At 41.9% G+C, this 24,338-nt stretch overlaps 1 protein-coding gene across 1 annotated transcript in view; it reads left to right on the top strand.

Moving 5' to 3' along the window:
* The window catches only part of LONRF2 (LON peptidase N-terminal domain and ring finger 2), a 40,773-nt gene extending 18,359 nt beyond the window's left edge, over positions 1-22,414 (top strand). Inside the window, exons 2-12 of the mRNA XM_083437774.1 lie at positions 3,906-4,024; positions 4,183-4,305; positions 5,195-5,356; positions 5,883-6,105; positions 8,038-8,137; positions 9,596-9,710; positions 11,297-11,418; positions 11,754-11,912; positions 12,617-12,779; positions 16,762-16,911; positions 18,706-22,414. Coding sequence (XP_083293900.1) covers positions 3,906-4,024; positions 4,183-4,305; positions 5,195-5,356; positions 5,883-6,105; positions 8,038-8,137; positions 9,596-9,710; positions 11,297-11,418; positions 11,754-11,912; positions 12,617-12,779; positions 16,762-16,911; positions 18,706-18,864 — 1,595 coding nt within the window. The 3' untranslated portion in view covers positions 18,865-22,414. The remainder of the gene's footprint in view (positions 1-3,905; positions 4,025-4,182; positions 4,306-5,194; positions 5,357-5,882; positions 6,106-8,037; positions 8,138-9,595; positions 9,711-11,296; positions 11,419-11,753; positions 11,913-12,616; positions 12,780-16,761; positions 16,912-18,705) is intronic.
* Positions 22,415-24,338: the final 1,924 nt, after the last annotated feature.

The following is a 24,338-nucleotide window of genomic DNA, read 5'->3' as shown; positions in this document are numbered from 1 at the left end:
AATTCCAGTAAGAGAGAACAAAACTGTCAACCAATTTGTTGTTGTTGTTGTTAAGTCGTGTCCGACTCTTCGTGACCCCATGGACCAGAGCACGCCAGGCACTTCTGTCTTCCACTGCCTCCCGCAGTTTGGTCAAACTCATGCTGGTAGCTTTGAGAACACTATCCAGCCATCTCGTCCTCTGTCGTCCCCTTCTCCTTGTGCCCTCCATCTTTCCCAACATCAGGTTCTTTTCCAGGGAGTCTTCTCTTCTCATGAGGTGGCCAAAGTATTGGAGCCTCAGCTTCAGGGTCTGTCCTTCCAGTGAGCACTCAGGGCTGATTTCCTTAAGAATGGGTAGGTTTGATCTTCTTGCAGTCCATGGGACTCTCAAGAGTCTCCTCCAGCACCATAATTCAAAAGCATCAATTCTTCGGCAAGCGAAGTCAAACTCACAATAATAGCTGCATCGCTCTATGAACATGCAGAGGTCTTCCAGCACCTGTTATGTGATCCCTTTTAACTGAAGATGCCAGATATTGAACTTGGTACCTTCCACATGTACAGCAGATGCTCTCCTACTCAGCTACAATCCCTCCTCAAATAAACTGAAATCTGTGTTCCATTTTTACTTGGACTACTCCTTTTGCAGAACTAGAGTTTTATCATTGTTGGTTGGGGGAACCCTGTAATTAGCATTTAGAGATGTGATTTTTCTACTCGCCCTCCACCCTGCCCCTTACAAAACAACAACAACAAACCAAAAACCTTGCCCAGTTTCCCTCCTTGTGCTGTAAGGGCCCCAGCAGTCTCCTTTTGCTGCTTCCAGTGTCATTATTTTCTGCGAGCCTGGCATTGCGCTCTGCCAGCAAATGGGTTTAGGAGCAATCCTGAACCACCCAGGGAAGAATTTCTGGCACAGCATTTTGTGAAACGGGCAGGATGTCAGCGTGATCTGTGCAGAATAAAGCGAGGACATACTTAAATAGTTTCATGAATCATAACAGCATGAGTGTTCAAGCCCATGGCATATTAGCGTTTACTTTATGTGTCTGGTTAATGAAAACCTACCTCTTTGTCGCAAATAGTTTTCCCCTGTAACTTTGACAGCAGTTGGTGGTCTGCACTCATGATTATGGTTGAAATCACCAAAAATGATGTTGTTCCAATATAAACCTCCCCACCCCCTCCACCCCAAAAAAGTTCTTCAAAATATACACATATGAAACAAGAGTGTTGCCACTTACTGAACTCATTCTGCAGCACAGTGTAGTTTCCTAGTACCATTTATGCCTGGATCCAAACTCGTATCAAACAACATGGGCCACCTCCCAACTATTTCTGTTTTGTGGGTGGGATTCATCTGCACACATGCAGATTCAATGGATTTGGCAGTCTTGTACGACCAACAAGCTTCCAAAAGCCAAAACCTTTCTTTAAGTAAGGAAAGTGATAGGAAGATACATTGGAAAATGTGGGATAAGGGTTGAAATGACACAACCTCATACAACCTCCCTGCAAACAAATCAGGATGAATGCTCGGACTGAATTGTCTGGAAACAACCTTAAATATATTTCATATGCCTCATACAGCTTGTATCCCATTATGGTGGCATAATGTGGAGATCAGATAACAAACTGTATATATAATTTAATTGAGGCCAAAATAACGCATGGCACGAAGTTGTGGGGGTCTTTTGTCCAAAAGGAGCTTTGAGAGGCTATGCTTAACCTTTCCCCTGCCAGCTGTTCTTTCTGGTCAAAATCTCCTCTCTGTAGTTCCACCCAGACAGGAAGAAATATATGAGCATGTGTTTTTTCCGCCTGTAGTGAGAAAAAAATGCCTAGGTGAGGGGCATTGGGAGAAAGGGTTAAGCAGATTCTCCCCCATTTGTTCCCTCACTAAACCTAAGGCTTCTTTAAAGCTTGGGGGTGTGGGGGAAGAAAATACATTTAGGGAAAGACTGATGTAACTGCATATTATACACAGTCTCAGTCTGTTTTAAAACGCTTCCGTTGTGCTTGCACAAACATGTTTTGAATTGTGCTTAAAAATATCTTAAGTGCCCATGTCTGTCACGTAGTTAGTCATGGTAAAACACATGTTCCTTGTAAGCTTTGGTAGACTGTGTGTGTGTTCCGTAGGTGATGTTAAAGTACTTGTTGAAAACATGCCACACCTTCCTTAAGGGCGATCCTTGTTGAACCAGAATGGTTAAGACTCCCCCAACAAGTTAGCCAAATATTTCTTTTCTGATTCACCCTTCATTGCTATAGATTTCACGGAGGGAAAAAGAGCCCCCCCCCCTTTTAAAGCATAAACCTTAAGAGATCCACTAGCATATGTAGAACATATGTAGAAACGCCTGCAAAACTGTGGTTCAGAGCATTGGGGACAATGCTGATACAGAGTGTGGAAAGTTCAGCCTGAAATATTACACCGACCAGGGTGGTTAGTCCAGATGTGATCCTCCAGATGGCCCTAGCCACCATGGCCAGTGGGATAATGGGATTTGTAGTCCAACAGCATTTGTAGGGTCACTGGTTAGCTGCCCTTGCTGTACATATTTACCTGGCAGTAAGACCTGTTGAACTCAGTGGGACTTAGATTTGAGTACAAATGCATAGGATCGAACCATCGGAGTATTTTACAGAGTGTCTACCTGACTTGTTTGCTATAAGGCATGAGTACCTGCTAGAAGCATAAAGGACTAGCAGGTGATTCAATAACTTGATCATCAATGGTGTCATTCACTCTTCCATCTTCATCTGTTCGTACCTGTTGTCTAGCTTTTCATTAGGAACTGTAACGGTTTTATCACATGCCTACTTAATTAGTTCCCTTTCAAAACATCTTTGTTCACAAATCTTGAGTACGGTTTCTAAGGACAGACTAAGAGAACTGAGCCCATGGGAGGCAAAGAGGAGATGTAGGCTTGAAAGTTCTAAGAAAGATGTTAACCACATGAGTGGAGTCTTGCTGAAGTAGGTTTAGAGACTTAGTTCTGGTTTTCACCGGTGACCTTCTGTTGCTTAATTAAGGAAGCCAATAAAGCCTTGAGTGTTTTTTCTCTATCTTTGAAGGGAAGCAGAGGGGCAGGATACTGTTCACACAAATGGAGCAAAGCTTCCTGGTTTTATATTGAGGTCACTTCCAGACAAGCTTTGGTACAAGGTTTGTGGGGAGGTTATATGATATTGGCTGCTTATTGAGCATCCTAATTTGTTTGCAAGGAACGCTATATAACATCGAACCAAGCAGTTGCTGTTCCAAACTTTCCAGTTGATTTTGATGCTGATTTTTTAATATATATAAGGGAAACATTTATCAAAAGAATCTCCTCCTAAATATATATGCATTGGGAATTTAAATTATATAATTCAGAAATAATAATGTATGAAAAACAATAGTAGACTGATGGCCTCAATCTGGATGAAGGGTCAATAATCATTTTAATGATTTAAAAAAAAATACTGTTGCTTCTAAGCCTTCTTGTGTCTGCAGAGGAAGAGTTTGGTCTTCAGGAATTGTGTACCATGAGCTAATATTACCAATTAGTAAGCTTGCCAGCTACTAGAAACTTAAGCCCAAGGCATGCCAAAGTGTTCTCATGTTTTATAATCCTTACAGAACCCGATGTCACACTGATCTCGAACTTGCCACATATACCCCTTTTGAAAGCTGCCTGGCGATTAGCTAGGTAGCTCTAAAAATACCATGCTTTATATATGCAGCCTTTTAGCAGAGATGTGTGTCTCAACCATCATATTCTTAAAAAGGAACGAATGCTATTATAAACAAGAGAGAGAGGAACTGATTGTAGGAACTGATTATGTTTTGATTGTGCCTGTGTAAAACTAGCAAGATTTAATAATGCTAGACAAAAATTTCCCTTACATTTTCTCGTCTGCTGCTTATTTTTCAGCTTCCTGTAAATGTTCGTTAATAGCACAGCGGGCAGAACTTTGTACAGCTATGAAGAATTATCAACAAGCTCTTTATGATGCAGAGGCACTCTGCCGAAATAAACCCCATTGGCCTAAGGTACGAGGTTCATAAGCTGCTATGGGGGCAAAAGTTTTTGTTTACCTATGGGTAGCAAATATGAAATAACGAAATGCATGTAAGAAACCGGTCTGTTTCCCACAATTTTTTTGAAACTGTGATACATTGAGGTTTTTCTGTGTGTTATGTTCACACAGGGTCATTATGTGAAAGCACAAGCTCTGTCTGGATTAGGAAGGATTGAAGAAGCATTGAAGGAATTTCTTTATTGTGTTGCCTTAAATCCTGAGTGGAGCTCGATGAAAATGGAAGCTCAGAAGGTAGGATGACTGTACCAACTTTGCATGTGGTCAGTGCAGGGAATAATATATGCAGGTGTGCGTTTTGTGTTTTGCTAAAGGCTTCTGATGCACAGTTCTGCTGTTAACAGTGAGATTGTGTCTTAGTCATGGGTGTGGTTCTCACTGCCATGTTAATCAGCTCATGATAATTAGCAGAGGGATTTATAGCTTGAGTAGCTTGATCATTCCAATGAAACAATAGCCACTGTTGCTTGTGGATTTGCCTGCTGGTTAAAATAATCACGAAGACCGTGGTCTGCAGCTAATAGCCTTTGAAACCGTATCTAACCTTCATCTAGCTTACCAACCAGTGAAGGTCTCAGATACGCCACTACAGCTGCAGCTTTGCAGCTGATCTCTATAGCCCCCCCCCCCCCAATAACCTATAGTTCCTTCATTTCTAGTGTATTCTACTGTTCTGTCAAAGACCTCTAATCATTCACTTTATCAGATAAAACTATGTGCAGCCTGATTAGCACAGGCATTGGGCACAGCACCAGCACTGCTAACCAGAAGTTATTTGCAAGCTGGGTTTCTTACCCAGGAGATTCCAACTAAACATCAGGAAAAACTTTCTGACAGTAAGAGCTGTTCGACAGTGGAACCGTCTCCCTCGAAAGGTTGTGCACTCTCCTTCCTTGGAGGTTTTTAAAACAGAGTTTGGATGGCCATCTCTCAGGGATACTTTAACTGAGATTCTGCATTGCAGAGGATTGGGGTTCCTTCCAGCTCTACAAATTCTGTGAGTCTATTAAAGTCCTGAGAATAGGGTGAGATTGTTTCGGCCCCAAGACCTCTCTAGCCTGAGTAACTGCAACAGCATTTCAAAACTTGTTTCTTTTTTCTTTCTCCTTTTTCCTTCGTTTAGATAATGTGTGAGATGTTTTTCCCAGCATTTGAAAACGTGCACGATAATCTAACAACACCTTTTTGTAATCGGACCTCGTATACAAGGTTGAAACCTGTGTTTCTAAGTAGCATAAACACACAGTCTTCTGGAGAAGATGGGTCAACTGCAGAGACCTCAAAGGTAAGGCTTACAACACGTATGCTTCAAAAATAAAAAGTTGGGGATCAGAATGTCACCTCCCTATCTGACCATTTACTGAGGTTTAGAATAGACCGGCAAAGTGATTACACCAGCACTTTGGAGCACAGTGTGCAGAAGTTTCTTAGCTTTGGTCCTAGATCAGTAAAGTCAGTAACATGGCAGCTCACAAAGGAAGTGTTTTGCTAATGGGAAGAAAACAAAGTGAAAGAAATTGCCCACGAAAAGCTGAAACTGTAAAGTTTTGCAAATTTGAGGAGTCCCATTTAAAGCATACTGGGGAGACTTGCAGTCTTGAGATACAAGCCAGAGCTCGTTTGTTCCAGTAATTATGCAAATAGAGCCCTGCATGAGCCACTGTTCCACTGACTTGGATAATTATCCACTTAGTCCATTTTTATGTAACTGGGGTAGGAGATGATTTATAAGCAGCAGTTGTAAAGGTCATGCAACAGCGGTCTGTGAAACTGTTCCTGAATTGAAGATGCTATTGTTGTATCTGTTTCAGGAGGCCACCTTGAAGCTAACTAAAAACCTGTCCCAAGAGACGGATGCATATCGAAGTACAGAGTCTTCTGTTTCTCATCATATACTGGACTTCTCTTTTGAAGACAACAAAAAAACTTTGGGAACGGTCCTCTCCAGTCTGCCTGGCGCAAGCTTAAAAAGAAAGTTTTCTAGTGATGGAGATTTACAGAGCTTGGGCGTCCCTATCAAAATTCCTAGAAAAGGTGTGTTTTTTGAATGAGGATCTCTCCTTTCCCTTGCTTTGTAAGGAAATTCGCACTACTCTGCTTCTGTGGTTGGTAGGTTATTTTTCATTAAGAGCACCTGGACAATTTCTGCCATGAGTAGTGTAAGTTAAAAAGTTAAAAGTTTGTAATATATACACTGTTTAATGTAATAAGAGAATGCTCTTGCTGTAGAAAAAGGGTCACTAAACATGTTTTGGGACCAGCGGGCAAGTTTTGAATTTTGAGAAAATGCTGTGGGCATCATTCACACCTGTGCCATGAAGATGTGGCACAATGGCACATAGCTTCTGTGGGGGTGTGGCATAATTAAAGAGAGTACAGTAATTTGCTTCTCTGCCCCTTCCTGCCCCAATTTCTGGAAGTCATCCATGTCCTACTGAGCCTGTTTCTGAAAATCTCACGATATTGATTTTTCTCTCGTGCGCACATGCAAGGATACTGTTGTTGTCAAATAAAAGGGAACATTCTCCAGAACCATAAGAAGCGCGGCAGGTGGCCACAACACACACCCCTCTCTCATGCACATGTACACAATTGCTGCCTACATACAGGTCATGGATACATGCCTCTCTGTTTCACACACACACATCTCTCTCACACACAACACATGTTCATCTCTTCCTCTCTCACACTCAGGTATCTACAGGAATTTTTCTCAACTTAGAGTGTGGCTCAAAGCGAAACACTGAATAGGAGAGAGCTGGCTAATTTTTCACAGAAAAATGAGAACAGTGGTGTTGCTACACCTCATCTCATATATCAGGGTCTTAAAAATAGTAGAAGGTGTTTGTTTTTTTAAAGAATTTGGGGAATTGGGGCATTATCCACAGGCACCAGGTTGTAAGCGTCTGACATGATGTGTCACAGCAGGAATAGGCAAACTCAGCCCTCCAGATATTTTTGAGACTACAGTTCCCATCATCCCTGACCACTGGTCCTGTTAGCTAGGGATGATGGGAGTTGTAGTCCCAAAACATCTGGAGGGCTGAGTTTGCCTATGCCTGTGTCACAGCTTTTGAATTAAATTTGATACTTGGTGATAAATTTGTAGGATTCTTTTAAAAAAAAAAAAAAACTTTATTAGTTGAAATAGTATTTTAATTCATTGTTCTTTCACTCTAAGGGCCCCAAGGGCAGCTTATGACAATTACAGCACAATGTTGAAAACAATATTAAGACAAAGTCCAATCACATAAATAAGGTCGGTTGTAAAATTATGCATCTCGGAAGCCAGGGTAAAGAGTGTGTCATCGGCATTTGCTGAAATTTGTTTAAAGAAAATGCCAGATACAACTCTTTGGAGGGAGAGTTTCACTCCTAACCACCAAGGTCATATACAATAAACAATAAAGTGGGCAACATGTGAAATTTTACAGCCAGACCTGTGTTCCTTCTCTGGAGAGCAGTTTTGATGCAACTCCCAGTTTACAGTATTGTTCTTTTGCAGCAAAAACGACGAACTTGTGGCATATTAAAGATGAACACATTCGTTGTAACATAAGCTTTCATGGACTGGAATTTACTTCATCTGATTCAACAAGTTACCCAACTTCATTGGTTTTGTTCTGCAGGAGCTTTCATTTGCTTTTGATGTTTTTCAGTAATTTCAGATGTGAAAAATTAATTCATTATCTGTTCCTCCGGAGCTGGAGATAGCAATTCCAAATGATGTAAACACATGATTTTTCTGATAGGAAAATGGGTGCCTTACGCTGTCTACTTTAGCCTGCTCTTCTCTATAATACTCTAAATTCAGTACTCCAGCAAATCCTTTGTGAAATGTTGGTTTAGTTAGTGAAAAAGCTCTTAATGTAGGATGACCTTGAACAATTAAAATTAATAATAGGGCCCTTCAGTAAACCTTGCTGATTTTCAATGTGTGTGTGTTCTCTCTCTCTCTTTTTTAAGATGGAGATGCTTCTTGCGAAAATCCCAACTCTCTTCCCTTAACAGCGATACCCGCAAGTCTTGTGGATGCATCTGATTTTGAGTGTTCCCTTTGCATGAGGTATTAGCAATAAATGGACTAAATGTTGTTTGGAAAATATTGTGTGGCATTTTAAAGGCGGAGGAAAGAGGGAAAGATCCTGTCTTATGCACACTAAGCTATTTAATTCATAATCTATCAATCTCACCTCCCATGGAGGTGAGCTATTTAATTCCTCCCATGGAGGTGAGGAACCACTCATCAGCTGGAGGGCTGGATCTGAAAGTGGTCAACCCTCCACAGGCCGCATTGACAGGATGGCCGACCTGCCAGTCACCCGATGCCATAAAAACCCAGAGCTCCTGAGTTCATCCTATACCCACTGAAAGCAGCATGACGGTGTAAGGTGCCAAATTCAAGCAGTGCCAAAGATAAAGGATCCGTCTGGAGTGTGCTGCAGGTTCTCCTGTTGCGACAGGGGATTTACCTTTGGGTGCTGCTCGTATCTGGCACCTTGCCCTGCTGTGCTAATTTTGGCAGGGATCAGGTATGCTTGGAAGTGACCCGGAACTCCTGAGTGTATTCAGTCCCTGCCGAAAGCAGCACAACAAGGTGCGGTGCCAAAGGAACGTCCTATGAAATCGGGCGACAGGCAGGTGGGTGTAGCTCGGCTGAAAGGGCCTTGCAGGCACCTCTTTCGTAGGCACCTTTGCCATTATAAGTGAACAAGGGAGGTGTTCCTAGTGAGTTCTGGCACCTCTTTTTCTAGAAAAATAGCACTGGTCCTCCAGATGTTTCTTGACTCTCGGCTCCCCATCAGCCCTAGCCAGCCGTGCCAGTGGTCGTGGAAGTTAGGTGTTGCAGTGCAAAAACTTCAGGAGGGCATCACATTGATTTCCTGTGGAATATGTGCTCTATAGCTACGCTCAAACTCTTTTTTAAAAACCAAGCTATCAGTCATATAGCTTACGAAATTACTTGCCTCGACAAAAGTTGTACAGTTGAATGTACCAGAGTGAGTTACTGCCACTGACATTTTGGGAGCAGCAGCATTCAAAATTCATCAGGCGCCAGGTGCGCTTTGCACCTGCCCATTGGCCACTTGCGACCAAGTGAAGATGCCCAGGTGCCAGGATGGCGGCTGACGTCTCCACCATCTGGAGGTGCATGCCTAGGGATCCTTGGATCTTGACTGTTTTCACACACTAATACCACATCCTGTAGAATTCTATCCATTATATTTTATCTGCAAAGTCAGAATGAATTTCAGGAACCCAAAAGTCGTATTGAAAAATACGACTTTTGAGCCGTCTGGCCCAAAATAGCAACTAGAATTTCTGTTTTGGCACCTGCAACCCTGGTTTAAGGAGCAATTTGGCGTCTACCTTATATATCTGAGTATCTTAACACTGGGGAGCTGTTATTTGTACCTCATGAAATCACATATACCTTTATTAATGCATGTGAAAAATATGGAGTTGTGCTTTGAACGGACGTGTGGAGTAACCAGTTGTTTTTTCAATGCTCACGATCGTTCAGGTTATTCTACGAACCTGTTGCTACTCCCTGTGGACATACTTTCTGCCTCAAATGCCTTGAACGTTGCCTGGACCATAATCCATACTGTCCACTTTGTAAGGAAAAGCTGTCTGAAGTAAGTATTCCACTATCTCCCATGGGTTGCTTAAATGGAAGCCTTTTGGTTGGGTAATACTTACTGTTAGCAAACCAGGCGTGGGGGGGGGGGGGGACTGGCTTGCAAAATAAGGAATTGGTGATGCAGAAGTAGGTGTGTTCCAGTGATAAAGGCCCTCAGGGTATGCAGGAAAACTTTTGGGTGTGTGTGAAATACCCTCCACTCAAAATTGCAGCAGGACACAAGGCTAGGCATGCTCAAGAGTTGCACAGCTCAGCTCAGTTTTATTTATATTTATTTAATATATTTATATCCTTCTTTTCCCCCCAAGTTTGGGAATCAAGGTGGCTCGCAACGTTTTTAAAGCATCATTATGTAATGCAAAGAGTGTGGGACTCTTAATCTCTGGGTGGTGGGTTTGAGCTCCATGTTTTGCAAAACATTCCTGCATTGCAACGGGTTGGACTAGATGATCCTTGAGGTCCCTTCCAACTCTATAAAGTTGTGTGGTTCTAAACATCTGTGAATAGAAGTTAGGCTGAAAAGAAGCAAGGTGTTTCTTATGTGGTACCCTTCAGCCTAAGCTCCCAGAGCGGGTTTGGAGGCCAAAGGAGATCGAGCTGTATGCTTTCCCCCCAAAGTTATTGCAGGGTCCGGAAGGCTTTCCTCTTGGGGGAACAACGAGGTTTTTCATTTGGTATGAGGTCAAAGGGAAGGGAGGAATCTCATGTACACAGTCTTTAGCCCAGACACCGCTGAAGGGATTGGGCTATTGTGGACCTCCTGAGACTTGGATCCACACACCCAACTCAAGAGAAGGTGTCAAATATTTCTGGAACTGGCCTCATGAACACTGAGCCTGTAGGGACCTGCCACAGTCCTGCTATGTCGGAGCTGGACTCTTCCTGGCTCCAGCTGTTGCCCACAGAGCCAGGAAACATAGGGGAGGCATTAGTAGAGGAGCAAAACAACACAACCCTCTTTTGGCAGGCTCCCTACCTGTTAATGTGAACCTCATTTTATAGCCGGGCATCTCAAAGAAGCTTCGCTAGCAAGTTATGAATATACTCTACAGCAGTAGTTAAACATGAATTATTTCCTCCAAGGTCGTTTTTGACTACAAAAAAAGGAAAGTAATTGGAAATTTCTTTGCAGTACGGCTTTACCACAATAATAGAATGGGTCCTATTCTTTATTTCTTTTTACAACATCTTCTGCAGATGCAATAATGAGTGTGTCCCCCCCCCCCTTCTACTGTTTTGCTATCCCAGGTATCTGTCCTGGCTGTTGAAAACCAGGGTTAACCCTTCACTGCAATATACAGGATTGTGTATTTTGCACACACTTTTTCTTCTTTTCTTCAGACTTTAAAGCAAGGATGGCAGAGCCTGGGCCCTACAGATGATGTTGGAAGTCAGACTCCTGTCAGCATATCTAATGATAAGGGATGGTAGGAGTTGCCATCCAACAACATCTGCAGCCCCCCCCCCCCCAGCCAATGCTTTTAAAGTATGGAAAGGTTTGGCTAACCACCCTAAGTTCATCACTAGATTCTGCTCCTAAGCCAGCTTTGTTACTGAGTTCTTGAATGCTTTCATTTTTAGTTTTTGGCCGGCCGAACTTACAAGAAGACCATCCTTACTGAAGAATTAATAGTTCGTTACTTGCCAGAAGAGTTGTCTGAAAGGAAGAAAGTTTACGAAGAAGAAATGAAGGAATTGTCAAAGTAAGCAGACTTCCTACAAAAGAGAGGAGGGCAGGGGTGAAGGAAACAAGCCTGCTATGATGTGTGCCTTGCTCACGATTGTGCTGGGCTCATGATTTATTTCCTTCAAAGGCACCACAAGCAGTAGGCCAAGAACAAACATGGCGTGCAGGCCTGCTCCAGTTGATTTTAAAACTGTGGATTAATGTTGCATGTGGGTGTGTCACTGATAGAAGGAAGGTCTAGGAAATGGGAAATAATAATGTCAACACAGCCAAACTTATTTCATGGCAGGTTTCAGAAAATAGCTTTTGGCTGCATGTGCTGATTTAATACGACTCTTCGTTCTCTTACAGCCTGAATAAAGATGTCCCCATCTTCGTGTGCACCATGGCATTCCCTACCATTCCTTGCCCTCTTCACATCTTTGAACCCCGCTATCGGTTAATGATAAGAAGATGTATGGATACTGGCACCAAGCAGTTTGGCATGTGCTTAGCTGATGAACTGAAAGGGTAAGCAAAGGATTTGGAAGCAGACTTGAAAATATTAAATTCCCGAAAGAGATGCTGGTGTTATGAAGTGTGTGTGTCCGAACCCACCTGTGTGTCCAGCGCTCAGGTGTATTCATACACACACTGCCAAGAACTTTTAAGGATCTATGGCTAGAGTTAGGATGTGTGTTTGTTATGAATATGTGTTTATCCATAACCATGTGCCGACAAGAAGTTCTCACCCAAAAGGAATAAAGAAAGATTGTTTTATTACATGTGTTGAAAGTGACTTGTGTGTATTACATGCTGACTCAGATGACAAAACGACAATTCAAGCAGGCGGCAAATCCTGCAGCACATACACACCTTGATCTAAAGAGTTAAAGAACTCCTAACTGTTCCCCCTCTATAATCTCATGGGGAGTTGCAAAGTGCTAAGAAAATCCAGCCATCTGAACGTAGTCCCTGCATTCTTCTAACACCAATGTGTTCATCAGTCTTTCATCAGTCACAGAATAGGCAACCTAGTTCCACATGCGTTGCATCTCTCTGATCACGTATATGCACAATTTCTGCAAGAACCTTTTACAGCTTGATTCTAGACATGCTTATGCATGGAATTGATGATTCCATATTGAATCAATGAGACACATTCCTTAAGTACGCTTAGAATGTTTAGGTATACTTAATACACAGGACTAATATGGCTCTCTTTGTCCCTTCAGGTTTGCTGATTACGGCTGCATGTTAGAGATCAGGGATGTGAAGTTTTTCCCTGACGGACGTTCAGTTGTTGACACAGTTGGTGTCCGGCGTTTCAGGGTCTTGAGCCATGGTCAGAGAGACGGGTATAATACTGCAAACATTGAATACATGGAAGATAAAAAGGTAACTGGTATAGTTTTGTGAGGCTTTTTTCTACACTTGCCTTCCAAGTATGCATCCTTTTATGTAATTAACTACAAAATAAATTATGTTGGTTTTGGGTTTAGACAACCCTATCCCAACCTCTTAATACTAACCTCTCTTCATCTCTTGCCATTTTCTCCTCCTCTACCAACCATAGAACCTTCTTTCCCCAGTAGCTTAAGCCGTTTCCTTCCTCTCGCCTGCTCTGCATATTGGTCCACTAACATTAGGAAATTTAATATTTGATTACTTTGAATCGAAACACTGTGCTCAACAAGTTTTGAAGAGACAGCATCATACCAAGCTTCACAATTACTGGAAGCATTTTCCTGGAGATGTTTATAACTTTATTTGTAGCATTCCCAGTTGTACATGCCTTGCACAGCCTGAAACATATATTGAGTGAGAAAACATGAGTTTATAGCAGCAGCAGTTTGGGGAAACAAGCAACATGAGAAATTGGAATGTCACTAAAATTGATGGTTATAGGTGCTGCTAGGAGTATTTAGTGGACAAATGTAAGAACTGGCATATATAATCTGCCTGTAATTTGTATCATGCCTCTTAAATAGTGGTGCTCTTCTTTAGATTGATGATAAGGCATTAGAAAGCTCTATATCGGATCACGCATTGGTCAAGCATGCTTTGGTCGCTGGCGCTTAATCCTGTTAATTTCTGCAACTGGTTTCTCCAGGAGCGCAGCGTAAAGTTGTTCTCAGATGGAAGGAACAGATGAAGGCATAGAGAATAGGATATCATTCTGATCTTGAAGGTTAAAATAACTTGAGCTACTGTGTTGAGTTTTGGACAGAATACTAGAAATAGATCTTTTATTACATGCAGAGCAAGAGTTGGCAGCAGAAAAAAATCATTTGTTCAAATATACTCAAATTACAACTTGTCTCGTAAGGGTCTTTTACAAGTATATTTGCCTAATATCCACTCTGCAAAGAGACTTAACTCACATCCTCCACATCAGTCATGGACATCGGGGAGAATACAGATGACTGTTTAGCAAGTGGCTTCTCAAACAGTGTGCATATATATAAAATCATTCACTGTTGATTGCCATCTTTCCATCCTTCAAAAGGAGGATTGGAAGCTTACCAGACCTGAGGTTACTAATCTGCAACACGATTGTGTAAATAATTGAAAGCACATACACACATTATTCACTGTATCAGAAGGACACGAATGCAGCACTGAACCATGAGAATACCAAGCTTTGGAAATGCTTGAGGTGACAAGGTGTTGGTCCCTCCCAGAATCTGGTAGAATTCCACTTTTTCGTTCGCACGTTCCGCTACCTCAAAATATGGCAATACTTTCTTTTGTATCAAGGGCGCCATTTTGATTCCCATGCGAATGTCTGGACAAAAGCTTCGCCATAAAACAGTGGCTCGAGAAGTTTCCACGTGAAGCAAATGTGTGTAAAATTGTACGTTTGTTGAACTCTCTGCTCTTCACTTTCCATCCTTCCCCTAAGAAGGTTGTCCTTGTGGATGACTGTCCCTTTTAAATACAGTGAAATCCTCTTAATGCAGAAGCCACATTGAGCCAAGGAGGTTTGATCTGCCTTAAGAATAGCACCCAAATGCATGAAGGCTATGGGAGAGCTCACTGCTGTCAGACCCATTGCACTGCTGGAAGCAGTCACTGAGTTTAAGGCTCTATGAGGGGAGATAGCAAGTTAGGCCCTTCTGCTCAGTGGTAAGAGATGGAAGTTTTGACTTTTTAGGTGGCTGCCACAAGTTTCCAGTACAAAGAAATTGCTTTCCCATGCCAGCAGGCCTTGGGGAATACAGTCATACCTCGTGTTGTGTTAGGTTCATGTTGCGTCTTTTCAGCTTGCGAACTCAGCAAACCCAGAAGTGTATACTTCTGGGTTTTGCCGCGTGTGTGTGCACAGAAGCGTTCTGCGTTCTATGCGCAGAAGCGTTGTGCGTGCTTCGCACATGCGCTGAAGCGGTGCTCCAGTTACGGGCTTTTCGGGGTGCGAACGGCACCCCGGAACAGATCAAGTCCATAACTAGAGGTTACCACTGTAATGTTCTTCCTTGAATAATTGGGAGGAGCCATTCATTTCAGTCAGAAAGCTTCTTCTGTATGACTGCTTCTATAAGGTGTGGGTGTCATGCTTCCGTTACGATGGTTTTTGAATTATATTTAGTTTATTGTATTGTGCTGCATAGTTTGCTGTTAATCTATTTTTTTGGGGGGTGTTGCAGATGCCTGTTTTATTGCATTGATTTTAATCATCTGATTTGGAATATTTTTTACTGTTACTGTTGAAGTATGGTGGGGCTTATTTTTTTACAGTTGTTTTTAATGTTTCATTCATTTTGGGGGAAAATACACTGTATTTTTCCCCTATAGGACGCACCGGCCCATAGTATGCACTTATTTTTTTGTGGAGGAAATAAAGGGGGGGGAATTATTTCCCCCCCCGAGCCCCAAAGAGCAAAGAAGCCATGATGGATCCCGCTCGCTGTCCTGGCTTCATTTTTAGCCTCAGGGCTGGGGGTCCAGGAGAGAAGGCGAGGTTGCGCAACCTCGCCATCGCTCCCGGAGCTTGCTTGCGTCGCTGGGAGCTGGGGGCGGGGGAAGCCCAATCTTCTTCCGTCCCCAGCCCCCAGAACAAGCTGTTGCCCGGAAGCCTTGCGCGCCCGGGGGGAACTCCCCCCGGGCGCGCAAGGCTTGCGGACACCTGCACGAAGCACGGGGCGTCCTCCGTGCTTCGGGCTCCAGGCTGCCGCTCACATGCCTGGAGACGGAGAGGGGTCGGTGCGCACCGACGCCTCTCGCTCTCCAGGCTTCAGCGAAAGCCTGCATTCGCCCCATAGGACGCACACACATTTCCCCTTCATTTTTGAAGGGGGAAAAGTGCGTCCTATAGGGCGAAAGATACGGTATACCCTTAATGAAAAATCTACACACATCAATTAATATAAGGTGATCAATAATACACAGATAAAAACCAACATTTTAAAAACATGCATGCATAATAGTGATCTGGGTCTGGATAGGTTTGCTGAATTAAAAGTTTTAGCTGGCTTCTCAAAAAGTATAGAAAGAGTTCCTGTCTAACGTTTAAAATATACATATATATTTGTAACCTATGTTTTAAACTGTTTTTAAAAACAATTTATATTGGTCTTTAAACAAATACAATTAGCATTAAACACTTATCCAGCAGTACATCTGATAGTGTTCGCTTTATCCATTGTCTCTAGACATACATTTACACATTCAACATTCAGACGAAAAGTTCTCTAAAACAGTTAGTATAAAAAACCCCAAATGAGATGAACACCTTTACCACCCAAATAATCTCTGTTTTGCTTTTGAAGGAGAAAGTTTGTGGCCCTTATGATTGCAAAGCAAGTGTTGGTGGGTTTTTTAAACAAACTTACTGCAGTTTCTGCCACACACTTAGGGGACAGAATGGGTCTGAGTAGAGCTTTCAGGGAGTACACCTTCTCTAGGCTACACTGTCCTCTGTCCCAGTGCCCATTTTAGCGCAAAAATCAAGTTCCTGTGCCCCAAGTCATTTTGAAAGTGGCTTAAATGTTTAGGCGGCACTTTAAGGCCTTAACCACACTTACCCTTTGCTCCGTTTTTTCCAGGCACAGGTCCACACTTTCCTGGTCTGTGTCCAAGTGCTCCCCCCCCCCTAGATTTTTACCAGTTAAAACCCACTCTTTAAAGCTGAATCGGAGCAAATGGCTATTCAGATTTCCCCTGGGTTGCCTTTTGCTCCAATTCAGCTTTAAAGAGTGGGGTTTTGCGGGGGAAGTTCTGAAGCAAAAAAGGGGGGGCACTCGGACACAGAGCTTTAAAGCACGGACCGTGCCCCGGAAAGTAAGTGTAGATAAACCCTAATTCATATTATCTGCCTTGTTTTTGTTACACTGCAAATGAGACAAACGTGACTTTGAATCCCTTTTTGCACATTGTGTAGGTTGAAGGGGCAGAGTATGAAGAACTTGTCCGCCTTCATGATTCAGTCTATGATCAAGCTGTCGCCTGGTTTACTTCTCTTAAAGACAACATGAAAGCGCAAATTCTGAACCACTTTGGGTCCATGCCAGGGAAGGAGCCTGAGCCACAGGTAAGTGCTATACATAGTATAAACCTAATAGACATCCAGTGATGATACTGCAGTGTGAGTAGAACAAAATATGCCATTTTACACCGACACATACACACCCCGTCCCTAGAACAACAGCAGAATTCTCAGAGCTGAAATTTGTAAGAAGTTCAATTTACTAAATTGAGAAAGGGTCAAAGATAGGAGCGTGCAGAGTATGTTTTTCACCAGGGGCTAAGTATGCATTATATGCAAATGTGTATTAGAACCCTTTCTTTAAAAAAGAACTTTGAGAAGAAGAAATTTGGAATGTAGAGAGAGCAGGGGGAGTGCTTAACCCCCACCGCCCACCCCTTGCCGCTGCCAAATTGCTCCCTGGCTGTTTTTCCCTCTACAAGGTTCCAGCACACATTTATGAGGCAGTTACGATGAGAAAACCTGCTACTTCTCTCTGCTCCAAATACCTCCTCCCAAAACTGTTTTTCTGCCAAAAAAAAGAAAAAAAAGATATATTAGAGGGCAAAGGGCTCTAATTCATGCTGTTGTTCAAGTTGGGGGAAGTGTTACAGGTAATCCACCGTTAGATTTTTCAAAAGAAAGAGAGAGAGAGACTGTCCTTCTGCCCTAAAAACACATATATTGGTAGCTAGTTGCTATACTAAACTGTGGTCTATGCTCACTTGCTTCTGGGAGTAAAACAACAACCACCACCTTTAAAAACATCTAGTTAAATTGCTGCCACCAATAAATCTTGCACGTTTGGATTACCACCCCAGGGAGAATCCATTAAGATGTTAAATCCTCATTTGTGTCATAATTACATTTGGACTTGCTCACATAGACTGATAACTCATTTTAACAGACAGACATTGGGGCAAATTTTGGACGGGCTTCAGTTTAGCTTTGTTTCCTTGGTCTGTTTTTGTGCATTAGCCTTTTCTGAGATTATAAACCAATCATTTTGTGCTAGTACAGGGTGAAAGTACAGCCTTGTCAGTAACACGGGACTGTTTTATCGAAACAGTTACAGAGATCTTCCTTTGACGATTGCACTTGAGAGACCACATAGTGAGTGGTTGGTGTGTGTGTGTGTGGAAAACACACTCTGGAAATTTTAGAAAGGAGCAAATCTGCATGAATGATCAGTGTTGTTCCTAGTTCAGCTTTTAGTGCTCAAAACTGCTTAAAGCCAGAATGGAAAAAGCAATTCTCATTAAAGGAAAAATCTCCACCCATGTTATTCTTCCTATTTCATCAACAAAGATTGTGGGATGGCCTCAAGATGTCCATTCCTATAATGCCAACTGTATGATTTCACATGGGCTTACAACCTAAACATGGTAGTGGATGACTTAGATGTATATTCAGTCTCTTTAAACAAATACACATTCCCTGTCTGTCTGTCTGTCTCTCTTTCTCTCTAACTAGCATGATAAGCACCAGTATTACAACAGACCAAAGGTTATTGTCATACTATAGCTGTGTTTGTTCCTATTCTGTGCCAATTATTTTTAGCCAGGTATAATTTTGTCTTAGACAGAGATCAAGCTAGAAATAGAAATAGTTTCAGAAAAGAGAGTGCTCTTTTGGTTTTGGGCCGACTTCCTGTTATAGTACTGCTTTCTCCAAAAGATGGGTTGGTGAGAGGAAGAGAGGATCTGTTCTCACTGTCGCTTGCCTGAGGATTTTGCAGAATGTGGTATTTTGGATCACCCTATAAATAGTAAGACATTTTAGGGCAGAGGGTTGTCGTTTAGATTTTTCTATAAATATTAAGCACGTTAAAGATGTATTGTTTTGTTGTTCCCTTTGCAGAGCAACCCAAGTGGTCCAGCTTGGTACTGGTGGCTGTTGGCAGTATTGCCACTGGAGAACAGGGCCCAATTGGCCATTCTTGCCATGACTTCACTTAAAGATCGTCTTATTGCTATACGGCGCGTATTAATATTTGTGACACGCAAAAGACCTAGATGACACATCCTCATTTGTGAACAGACACTGAAGACAAATGGTTGTGAATACTCCTAAGTATTCTCAAGAGACCGACGGATTCTTCCCTTTCAATGAAACTGATTTGCTCATCTAAGCACTCACAATTTTTTATTTTTTGCACACACTCTGCCCAGTAGTTAACCAAGCATTCTGTGCCTCTTGTCCTGGAGAAATCTGAGCCTCTTAGAAGTTGCGCCACAGTTGCAGCATAGCTGATCGCTGCAGGCAACAACTTGGAATCGCTACTTGCAACCAACTGTCCATTTTATCACAGGGGGGACAACTGAGTCACAGGCCCTGAGATGCCCCTGAAGCCATTTTGAATTCTACACAGCAGAACTCGGAACAAACAGTGGATTAGAAACTGAAAAGAAACTTTGAAAAACAATTCTTAGAGGTTGCCAGTTGAAGGGAAATCCCCCAAAATATCCTCCAGAGGAAGAATGCACAAGACAACAAGTGTTAAATGAACAGGGGGCAGTCTTTTCGTCTGTAGCATATTGACAAAATGATTGATCTGTGAAGCAAAATGTGTTTTCCTGGACGTTCGCCTTGCAAGACAGTGTTTGACCAAAAGAGTAGCTGGTGACAGCACTGCGGCCGATCAACCCTCCCTGTCTTTGTAACTTGCATGCTGTGTGTAATGGGAAATAGTGTTTCGATATATGTATAGGATGGTCGGGTTCCCCTAAACCGCCCCCCCCCATTTCCTACAAATAGAAAAAAAGAATAACCTCAGGTGACCCGCGTTACGATATGGAAAAAAGTTACTTATGGATAGCCTGTTGTCAGTGGTTGTGACTTAGATATCGGTACGCATGAGGATCCTGCAGCCTCCCGTGCCGGATGGAATTCCCTGTGTGCGCGGGATGCTTTTTTTTGCTGCCATTGGAGCCACTTGAGCATGCTGAGCTTCATTGCTGGATCATGGCCAGCATTTCTAGCATATGTACATATATACTTGGTTCAAGCAGTTCTGTGGTAATCTCTCAAAAGGCCGCTGAGATATAGAATTGCCATTTCAAATTACCCTTCCATGCTCATTCTGTAAGTATAACTCAGAACAGGTAAGATCCAGTTTCCACCTATATTTTCAACAGCCATGCCAGCCTAACCTGTTATACTGGAACAATGTTTGTTAGCACATTTTTTTTTTTAACCAAAACGTTAATATTATTACTCGTTATGTACCGACCACTGTCTGTGCTTGGAGTCTTGGTCCTCAGTGACAACTTTGAGAGGAGGCACATACTGAAATCTGTAAAGGCAAATTTCAATGCAAGCTTAAACCAGGTGTTAACCTTCAATTAGTTGTTGGTTCTGTAAATATAGCTGTATTTTGATGTCTCAGTACGTATTGTTAATAATTTTCTTTTTAAATTTATTTTATTTTTTTAAAAAGAGGTCTGTCAGCCTGTTGGAAAGAAATTTTTAGCAGTGAACGTGAAGCTGCAAAAGCACTGTTGCAAACTGCTGAACTCTCCAAATTGTAGAAAACAATTGCGTTAACAGCTTGGGAGAAATAACACCGGTTCAAATCTCGGAATGCTGTGTGAATTGAAGACACAGGTTCACGTGCAAATAAGACAGGAAGGTGAAAATAGTGGCAATACCAAAATATTTCAGAAGTGCCTCCTCCTTAAATTACAAAGTGTGTTCTCTTTTGACGAAGGTGTGAACACTTGCATGTGAATTCAGGAAGCAATATCATCTAAAAGGTGATTGACTGCATTATCCGTACCGTAATTGTAGTCCGAGTGGTATTAGATGATTGGCAGAAATATCTAGTCAGAAGTTGCCAGTAGCAGTTGCCTAGGAACTGATCAACACACACCCTGAATGTACTGTAGTTGCCTCTACCTTGAATTCGCCTTTTGTAGTAAAGTAACGACCTGTGACTACACTTTTAATTGTAAACTGCATAACTTGCAACCAATGATCTAATAATCTCTACCATAGCCTTCCTGCAAGTTCTGCTACCTTCTACCAGAGCTGTGTTTGTATTTCCTTCAAGAGAGCTAGCGTTAAGCTAGAGAAAGGACCGTCTTGGTGAATTTTCCCTTCGATCTGGTCCCTGGGTGCTATCATACATACTCTCCGAAACACATCTGTCTTCCTGTAAACCCCCTGAACATTAGAAGCTTCCAAGGTATCTAGTTTTAAAAAAAAATCCCTTCAAAATGTGCCCTCGTTAATTTTTGGCAGGGAACCTGGACACTCTTCATGATTTCTCACAGTACCTTCGTGCTTGCTTAAAGGTTGTTTCATATATTTTCCCTCCTTGTCTCGTTTTCTGTTAATAGCTGAAGTTACACGGCAGTTGAGCATAAACAGGAAACTTATTTTGTTCTGCTGATTTACTGTTTCAGCACTTTCCCTGTTTAAATTCTGTTCTCTACAGCACCGCTGATATTCTTATTTGGTGTTTTGTTTTGGTTGGAGGACTTTTCTGGCAGAATTCAACATGGTACACTTAGCCCTTGAAATTAAAGGTCAGGTTGTCTGCTCTTTTAATAATCAACGTCTGTCAAGTGAGCAGACGCATTAATTGAAAAACATGACGAAAGCCAACATTTTTAAAATGGGTTTTTTTTTTTTTATTTCTCTTAGGCTGATTGGTCTGGCAGCCTAAGAGAAGTAGGGCTTAGGGTATCTATGGTCTGAAAAGCTTTGCAGAAAAATGTTCCAGGCATGTTTATTGATTATGATAAGGAGGAGAAGGCATTCCGTTCTCCCCTCTAAACAAACATGCAAAAACCTGTTTTCCATTACAAGCCTGCTGTGCAAGGCTTCCATATAAAAAAAAAATAGATTTTGTAAGTGAAAATAAATCTTTTTTAAAAAAAAAATCACGGATCATACCAGTTGTTTGCTTTTGTGGCCTTTTATCTACTGCTTTCGAAATCTCCTTTCTTCTTTTCAGTCACTGAGATTGCTTTGTGACTCCAGTGAGCTGATAATCAGCAGATTTCTGCTCCTTTGGCTTGTTGCTGTAGTTAATTTCAAAGAAAATCAATGGCAGAGGGTGTTCAGAAAGCTGTATGCGTAAGTCATGCAGTGTCATACATAGCTGAAGGCCTGGTGTTTGGTAGCGCCTTAATTTTGCAGCTCTGGAATGATTGTATCAACAAAGCACCCACAAAAACCAGATCTTGGAGCTTGTGACCAGTTGTTGTTTTTTTAAAGAAAACGTATTTTATGTAGATAAAACTTGAAACAAAATCCTTATCTGTTTTGAAGCTAGTTGAAGAAATGTGTGTATGTCTACGTGTGTGTGAGTGTGGGTGTATGTGTATATATGTACAAATATAAATTATTAATCGCATTTTTGTACTTGGTTAAAAAGAAAATGAAAGACAGATATGTGTTACAACTATGTTTGGCACTTCTTGTTATATGAAACAAAAGCCAAACCCCTTTTTTAAAATAAAAAAAAAAAAATGCTGCAATGTTCATTTCATGTATATTTGGAATATTCATGGGGAAATGTATTTATGTGATATTTGGAATAAATAAATTCTGTTCAAAAGTGTCATCTGTCCTTTTGCTAATTTTTCATCAGGAGTCAAGTGTCGTATTATATCCCTTATTGAGAGAACCAGTAGCTCAAGTTATGCATTTCAGGAAATGCTAATAGGTGGTTTAGTGCTACACATGAGCTGCAGGGAGCCCAAGCAAAGCCTTGGGTTCGAATGCACACACTCTCTCCACCACCTCTGTGGCTGAGACACTTAGTTTTCACTTTTTAAAGAATCCTTTTGTTATGTGTGGCCCAGATTACAGTTTGAAACAAAACGATCGGTTTCTAAAAAAAAAAGCCATCTTCAAACCATGGGTTATGAAGCTGATGTATTTAATTAAGCAAAGTTTTGTTTCAGACCACTCTATATCTGGTTTGTGCATAACAAGAAGTCATTAAAGGCTGTTACGCATGTTCAATAACCTGCATGTTGTTTGAATTCTCCTGAAGCTTTTTCAGTATTTAGTGTTAATCCGCATTTGCAGATTAAAGTCTTCTCTAAGCGCTGACACATGTAGCTTACGTGTCACGTCACTGAAGTCCAGGAACTTCTCCACATGACAACTTAACTGAGGAGGCCTAATAGTTCTGTAACTGTTCCTTTGTAGCTTTATGGTTTCAACTCTTATGGGATGTTAATTACAGCTCTGCTCTTATAATCTTCTCCCCTTCCTTTTAAGCACCAAATACCAGTTTTCATCAAAAGCAACCCCCGCCCTATGTCTCAACTGAATTCTGCTCACACAAACTAGCAGTAAAATCCCAGGATAACATTTCAGCTACAACTGTTTTGCCTAGCCAGGCTGATGCTTACCTGCTGCAACATCAGAAGACATCAACTGCAGGCAGGCAGAAACAAAGGCTGGAAATGTTTAATGCTTAACTTACTGAATCTTGTGCATATACAAAACCGGCACATACACAATTGCTTATCTAGTATTCTCGGAGTGAACCATTTGCAGGAACACTGGGGGGTGGGGGGTAGATGTTTTATACATGCAGTTTTGAGAAAATGCTCCTTTTTGTAGTATAAGCTTGTCCATGTTCTGACTTTTGGGTCAGAATTCCCATGGCTGCTGAATTCTTGGCATTTACAGTGGTGATTTAACAACAGGTTCCTTCTCCTAATCTGCATCCTATTTGTGTCTACTGAAAATGTGTGTATGTGCAATGTAAGAATGAAACCCATGGTTGGTTCAGAACTGAAATAATATGGATGAGACCAAAACACAGAGTTTGTTCACATTGACCGCTTGGAGTGCAATGAAGGTTTGGGGAGGGGGAGTTGTGTGCTTTTTACAGTTCTTCTCCCCAACCCTTAGATGTTCACATCAGCATGGTTTAGATTCATTTCTGTTTCTATACACACCAGGGGGCGTTGAAGGGCAAATATGTCTTTACCCTAGCAAACATGTTCACACCTTGGCTAGAAGCTAATTAGAAAAGGCTTAAGGACTCCAGTCAGTGTGAAGCTGGTTTGAGAAACACCACATCAAAAAGCCATACTTTGCAACAAAGTACAGGATACACCTGCGGTTTGGATAAAGTCATGTGAGCAAGGATTAAAAACTTACCACTGGAAACTCTGTGAGCGCAAAATAATTGGGAGTGCTGTTATTACTCTGTTCTGTGTAGTTTTTACTTCTGTTCCTTATCGCCGTTTTTGTTATGTGCCGGCATTTTCTAGTTCTTTTGTAAAGAAGGAGAGGAGTTTGGATTTGATATCCCGCTTTATCACTACCCAAAGGAGTCTCAAAGCGGCTAACAACTTCCCTTCCCTTCCTCCCCCACAACAAACACTCTGTGAGGTGAGTGAGGCTGAGAGACTTCAGAGAAGCGTGACTAGCCCAAGGTCACCCAGCAGCTGCATGTGGAGGAGCGGAGACCGAGATTACAAGTCTACAGCTCTTAACCACTACACCACACTGGCGTAGTG

This window comes from Podarcis tiliguerta, assembly GCF_965153285.1.
Source record: "Podarcis tiliguerta genome assembly, chromosome: 4".
NCBI lineage: Eukaryota > Metazoa > Chordata > Lepidosauria > Squamata > Lacertidae > Podarcis > Podarcis tiliguerta.
Note: the sequence above shows the minus strand (reverse complement) of the source record. Positions and strands in the feature narration are given on the sequence as shown.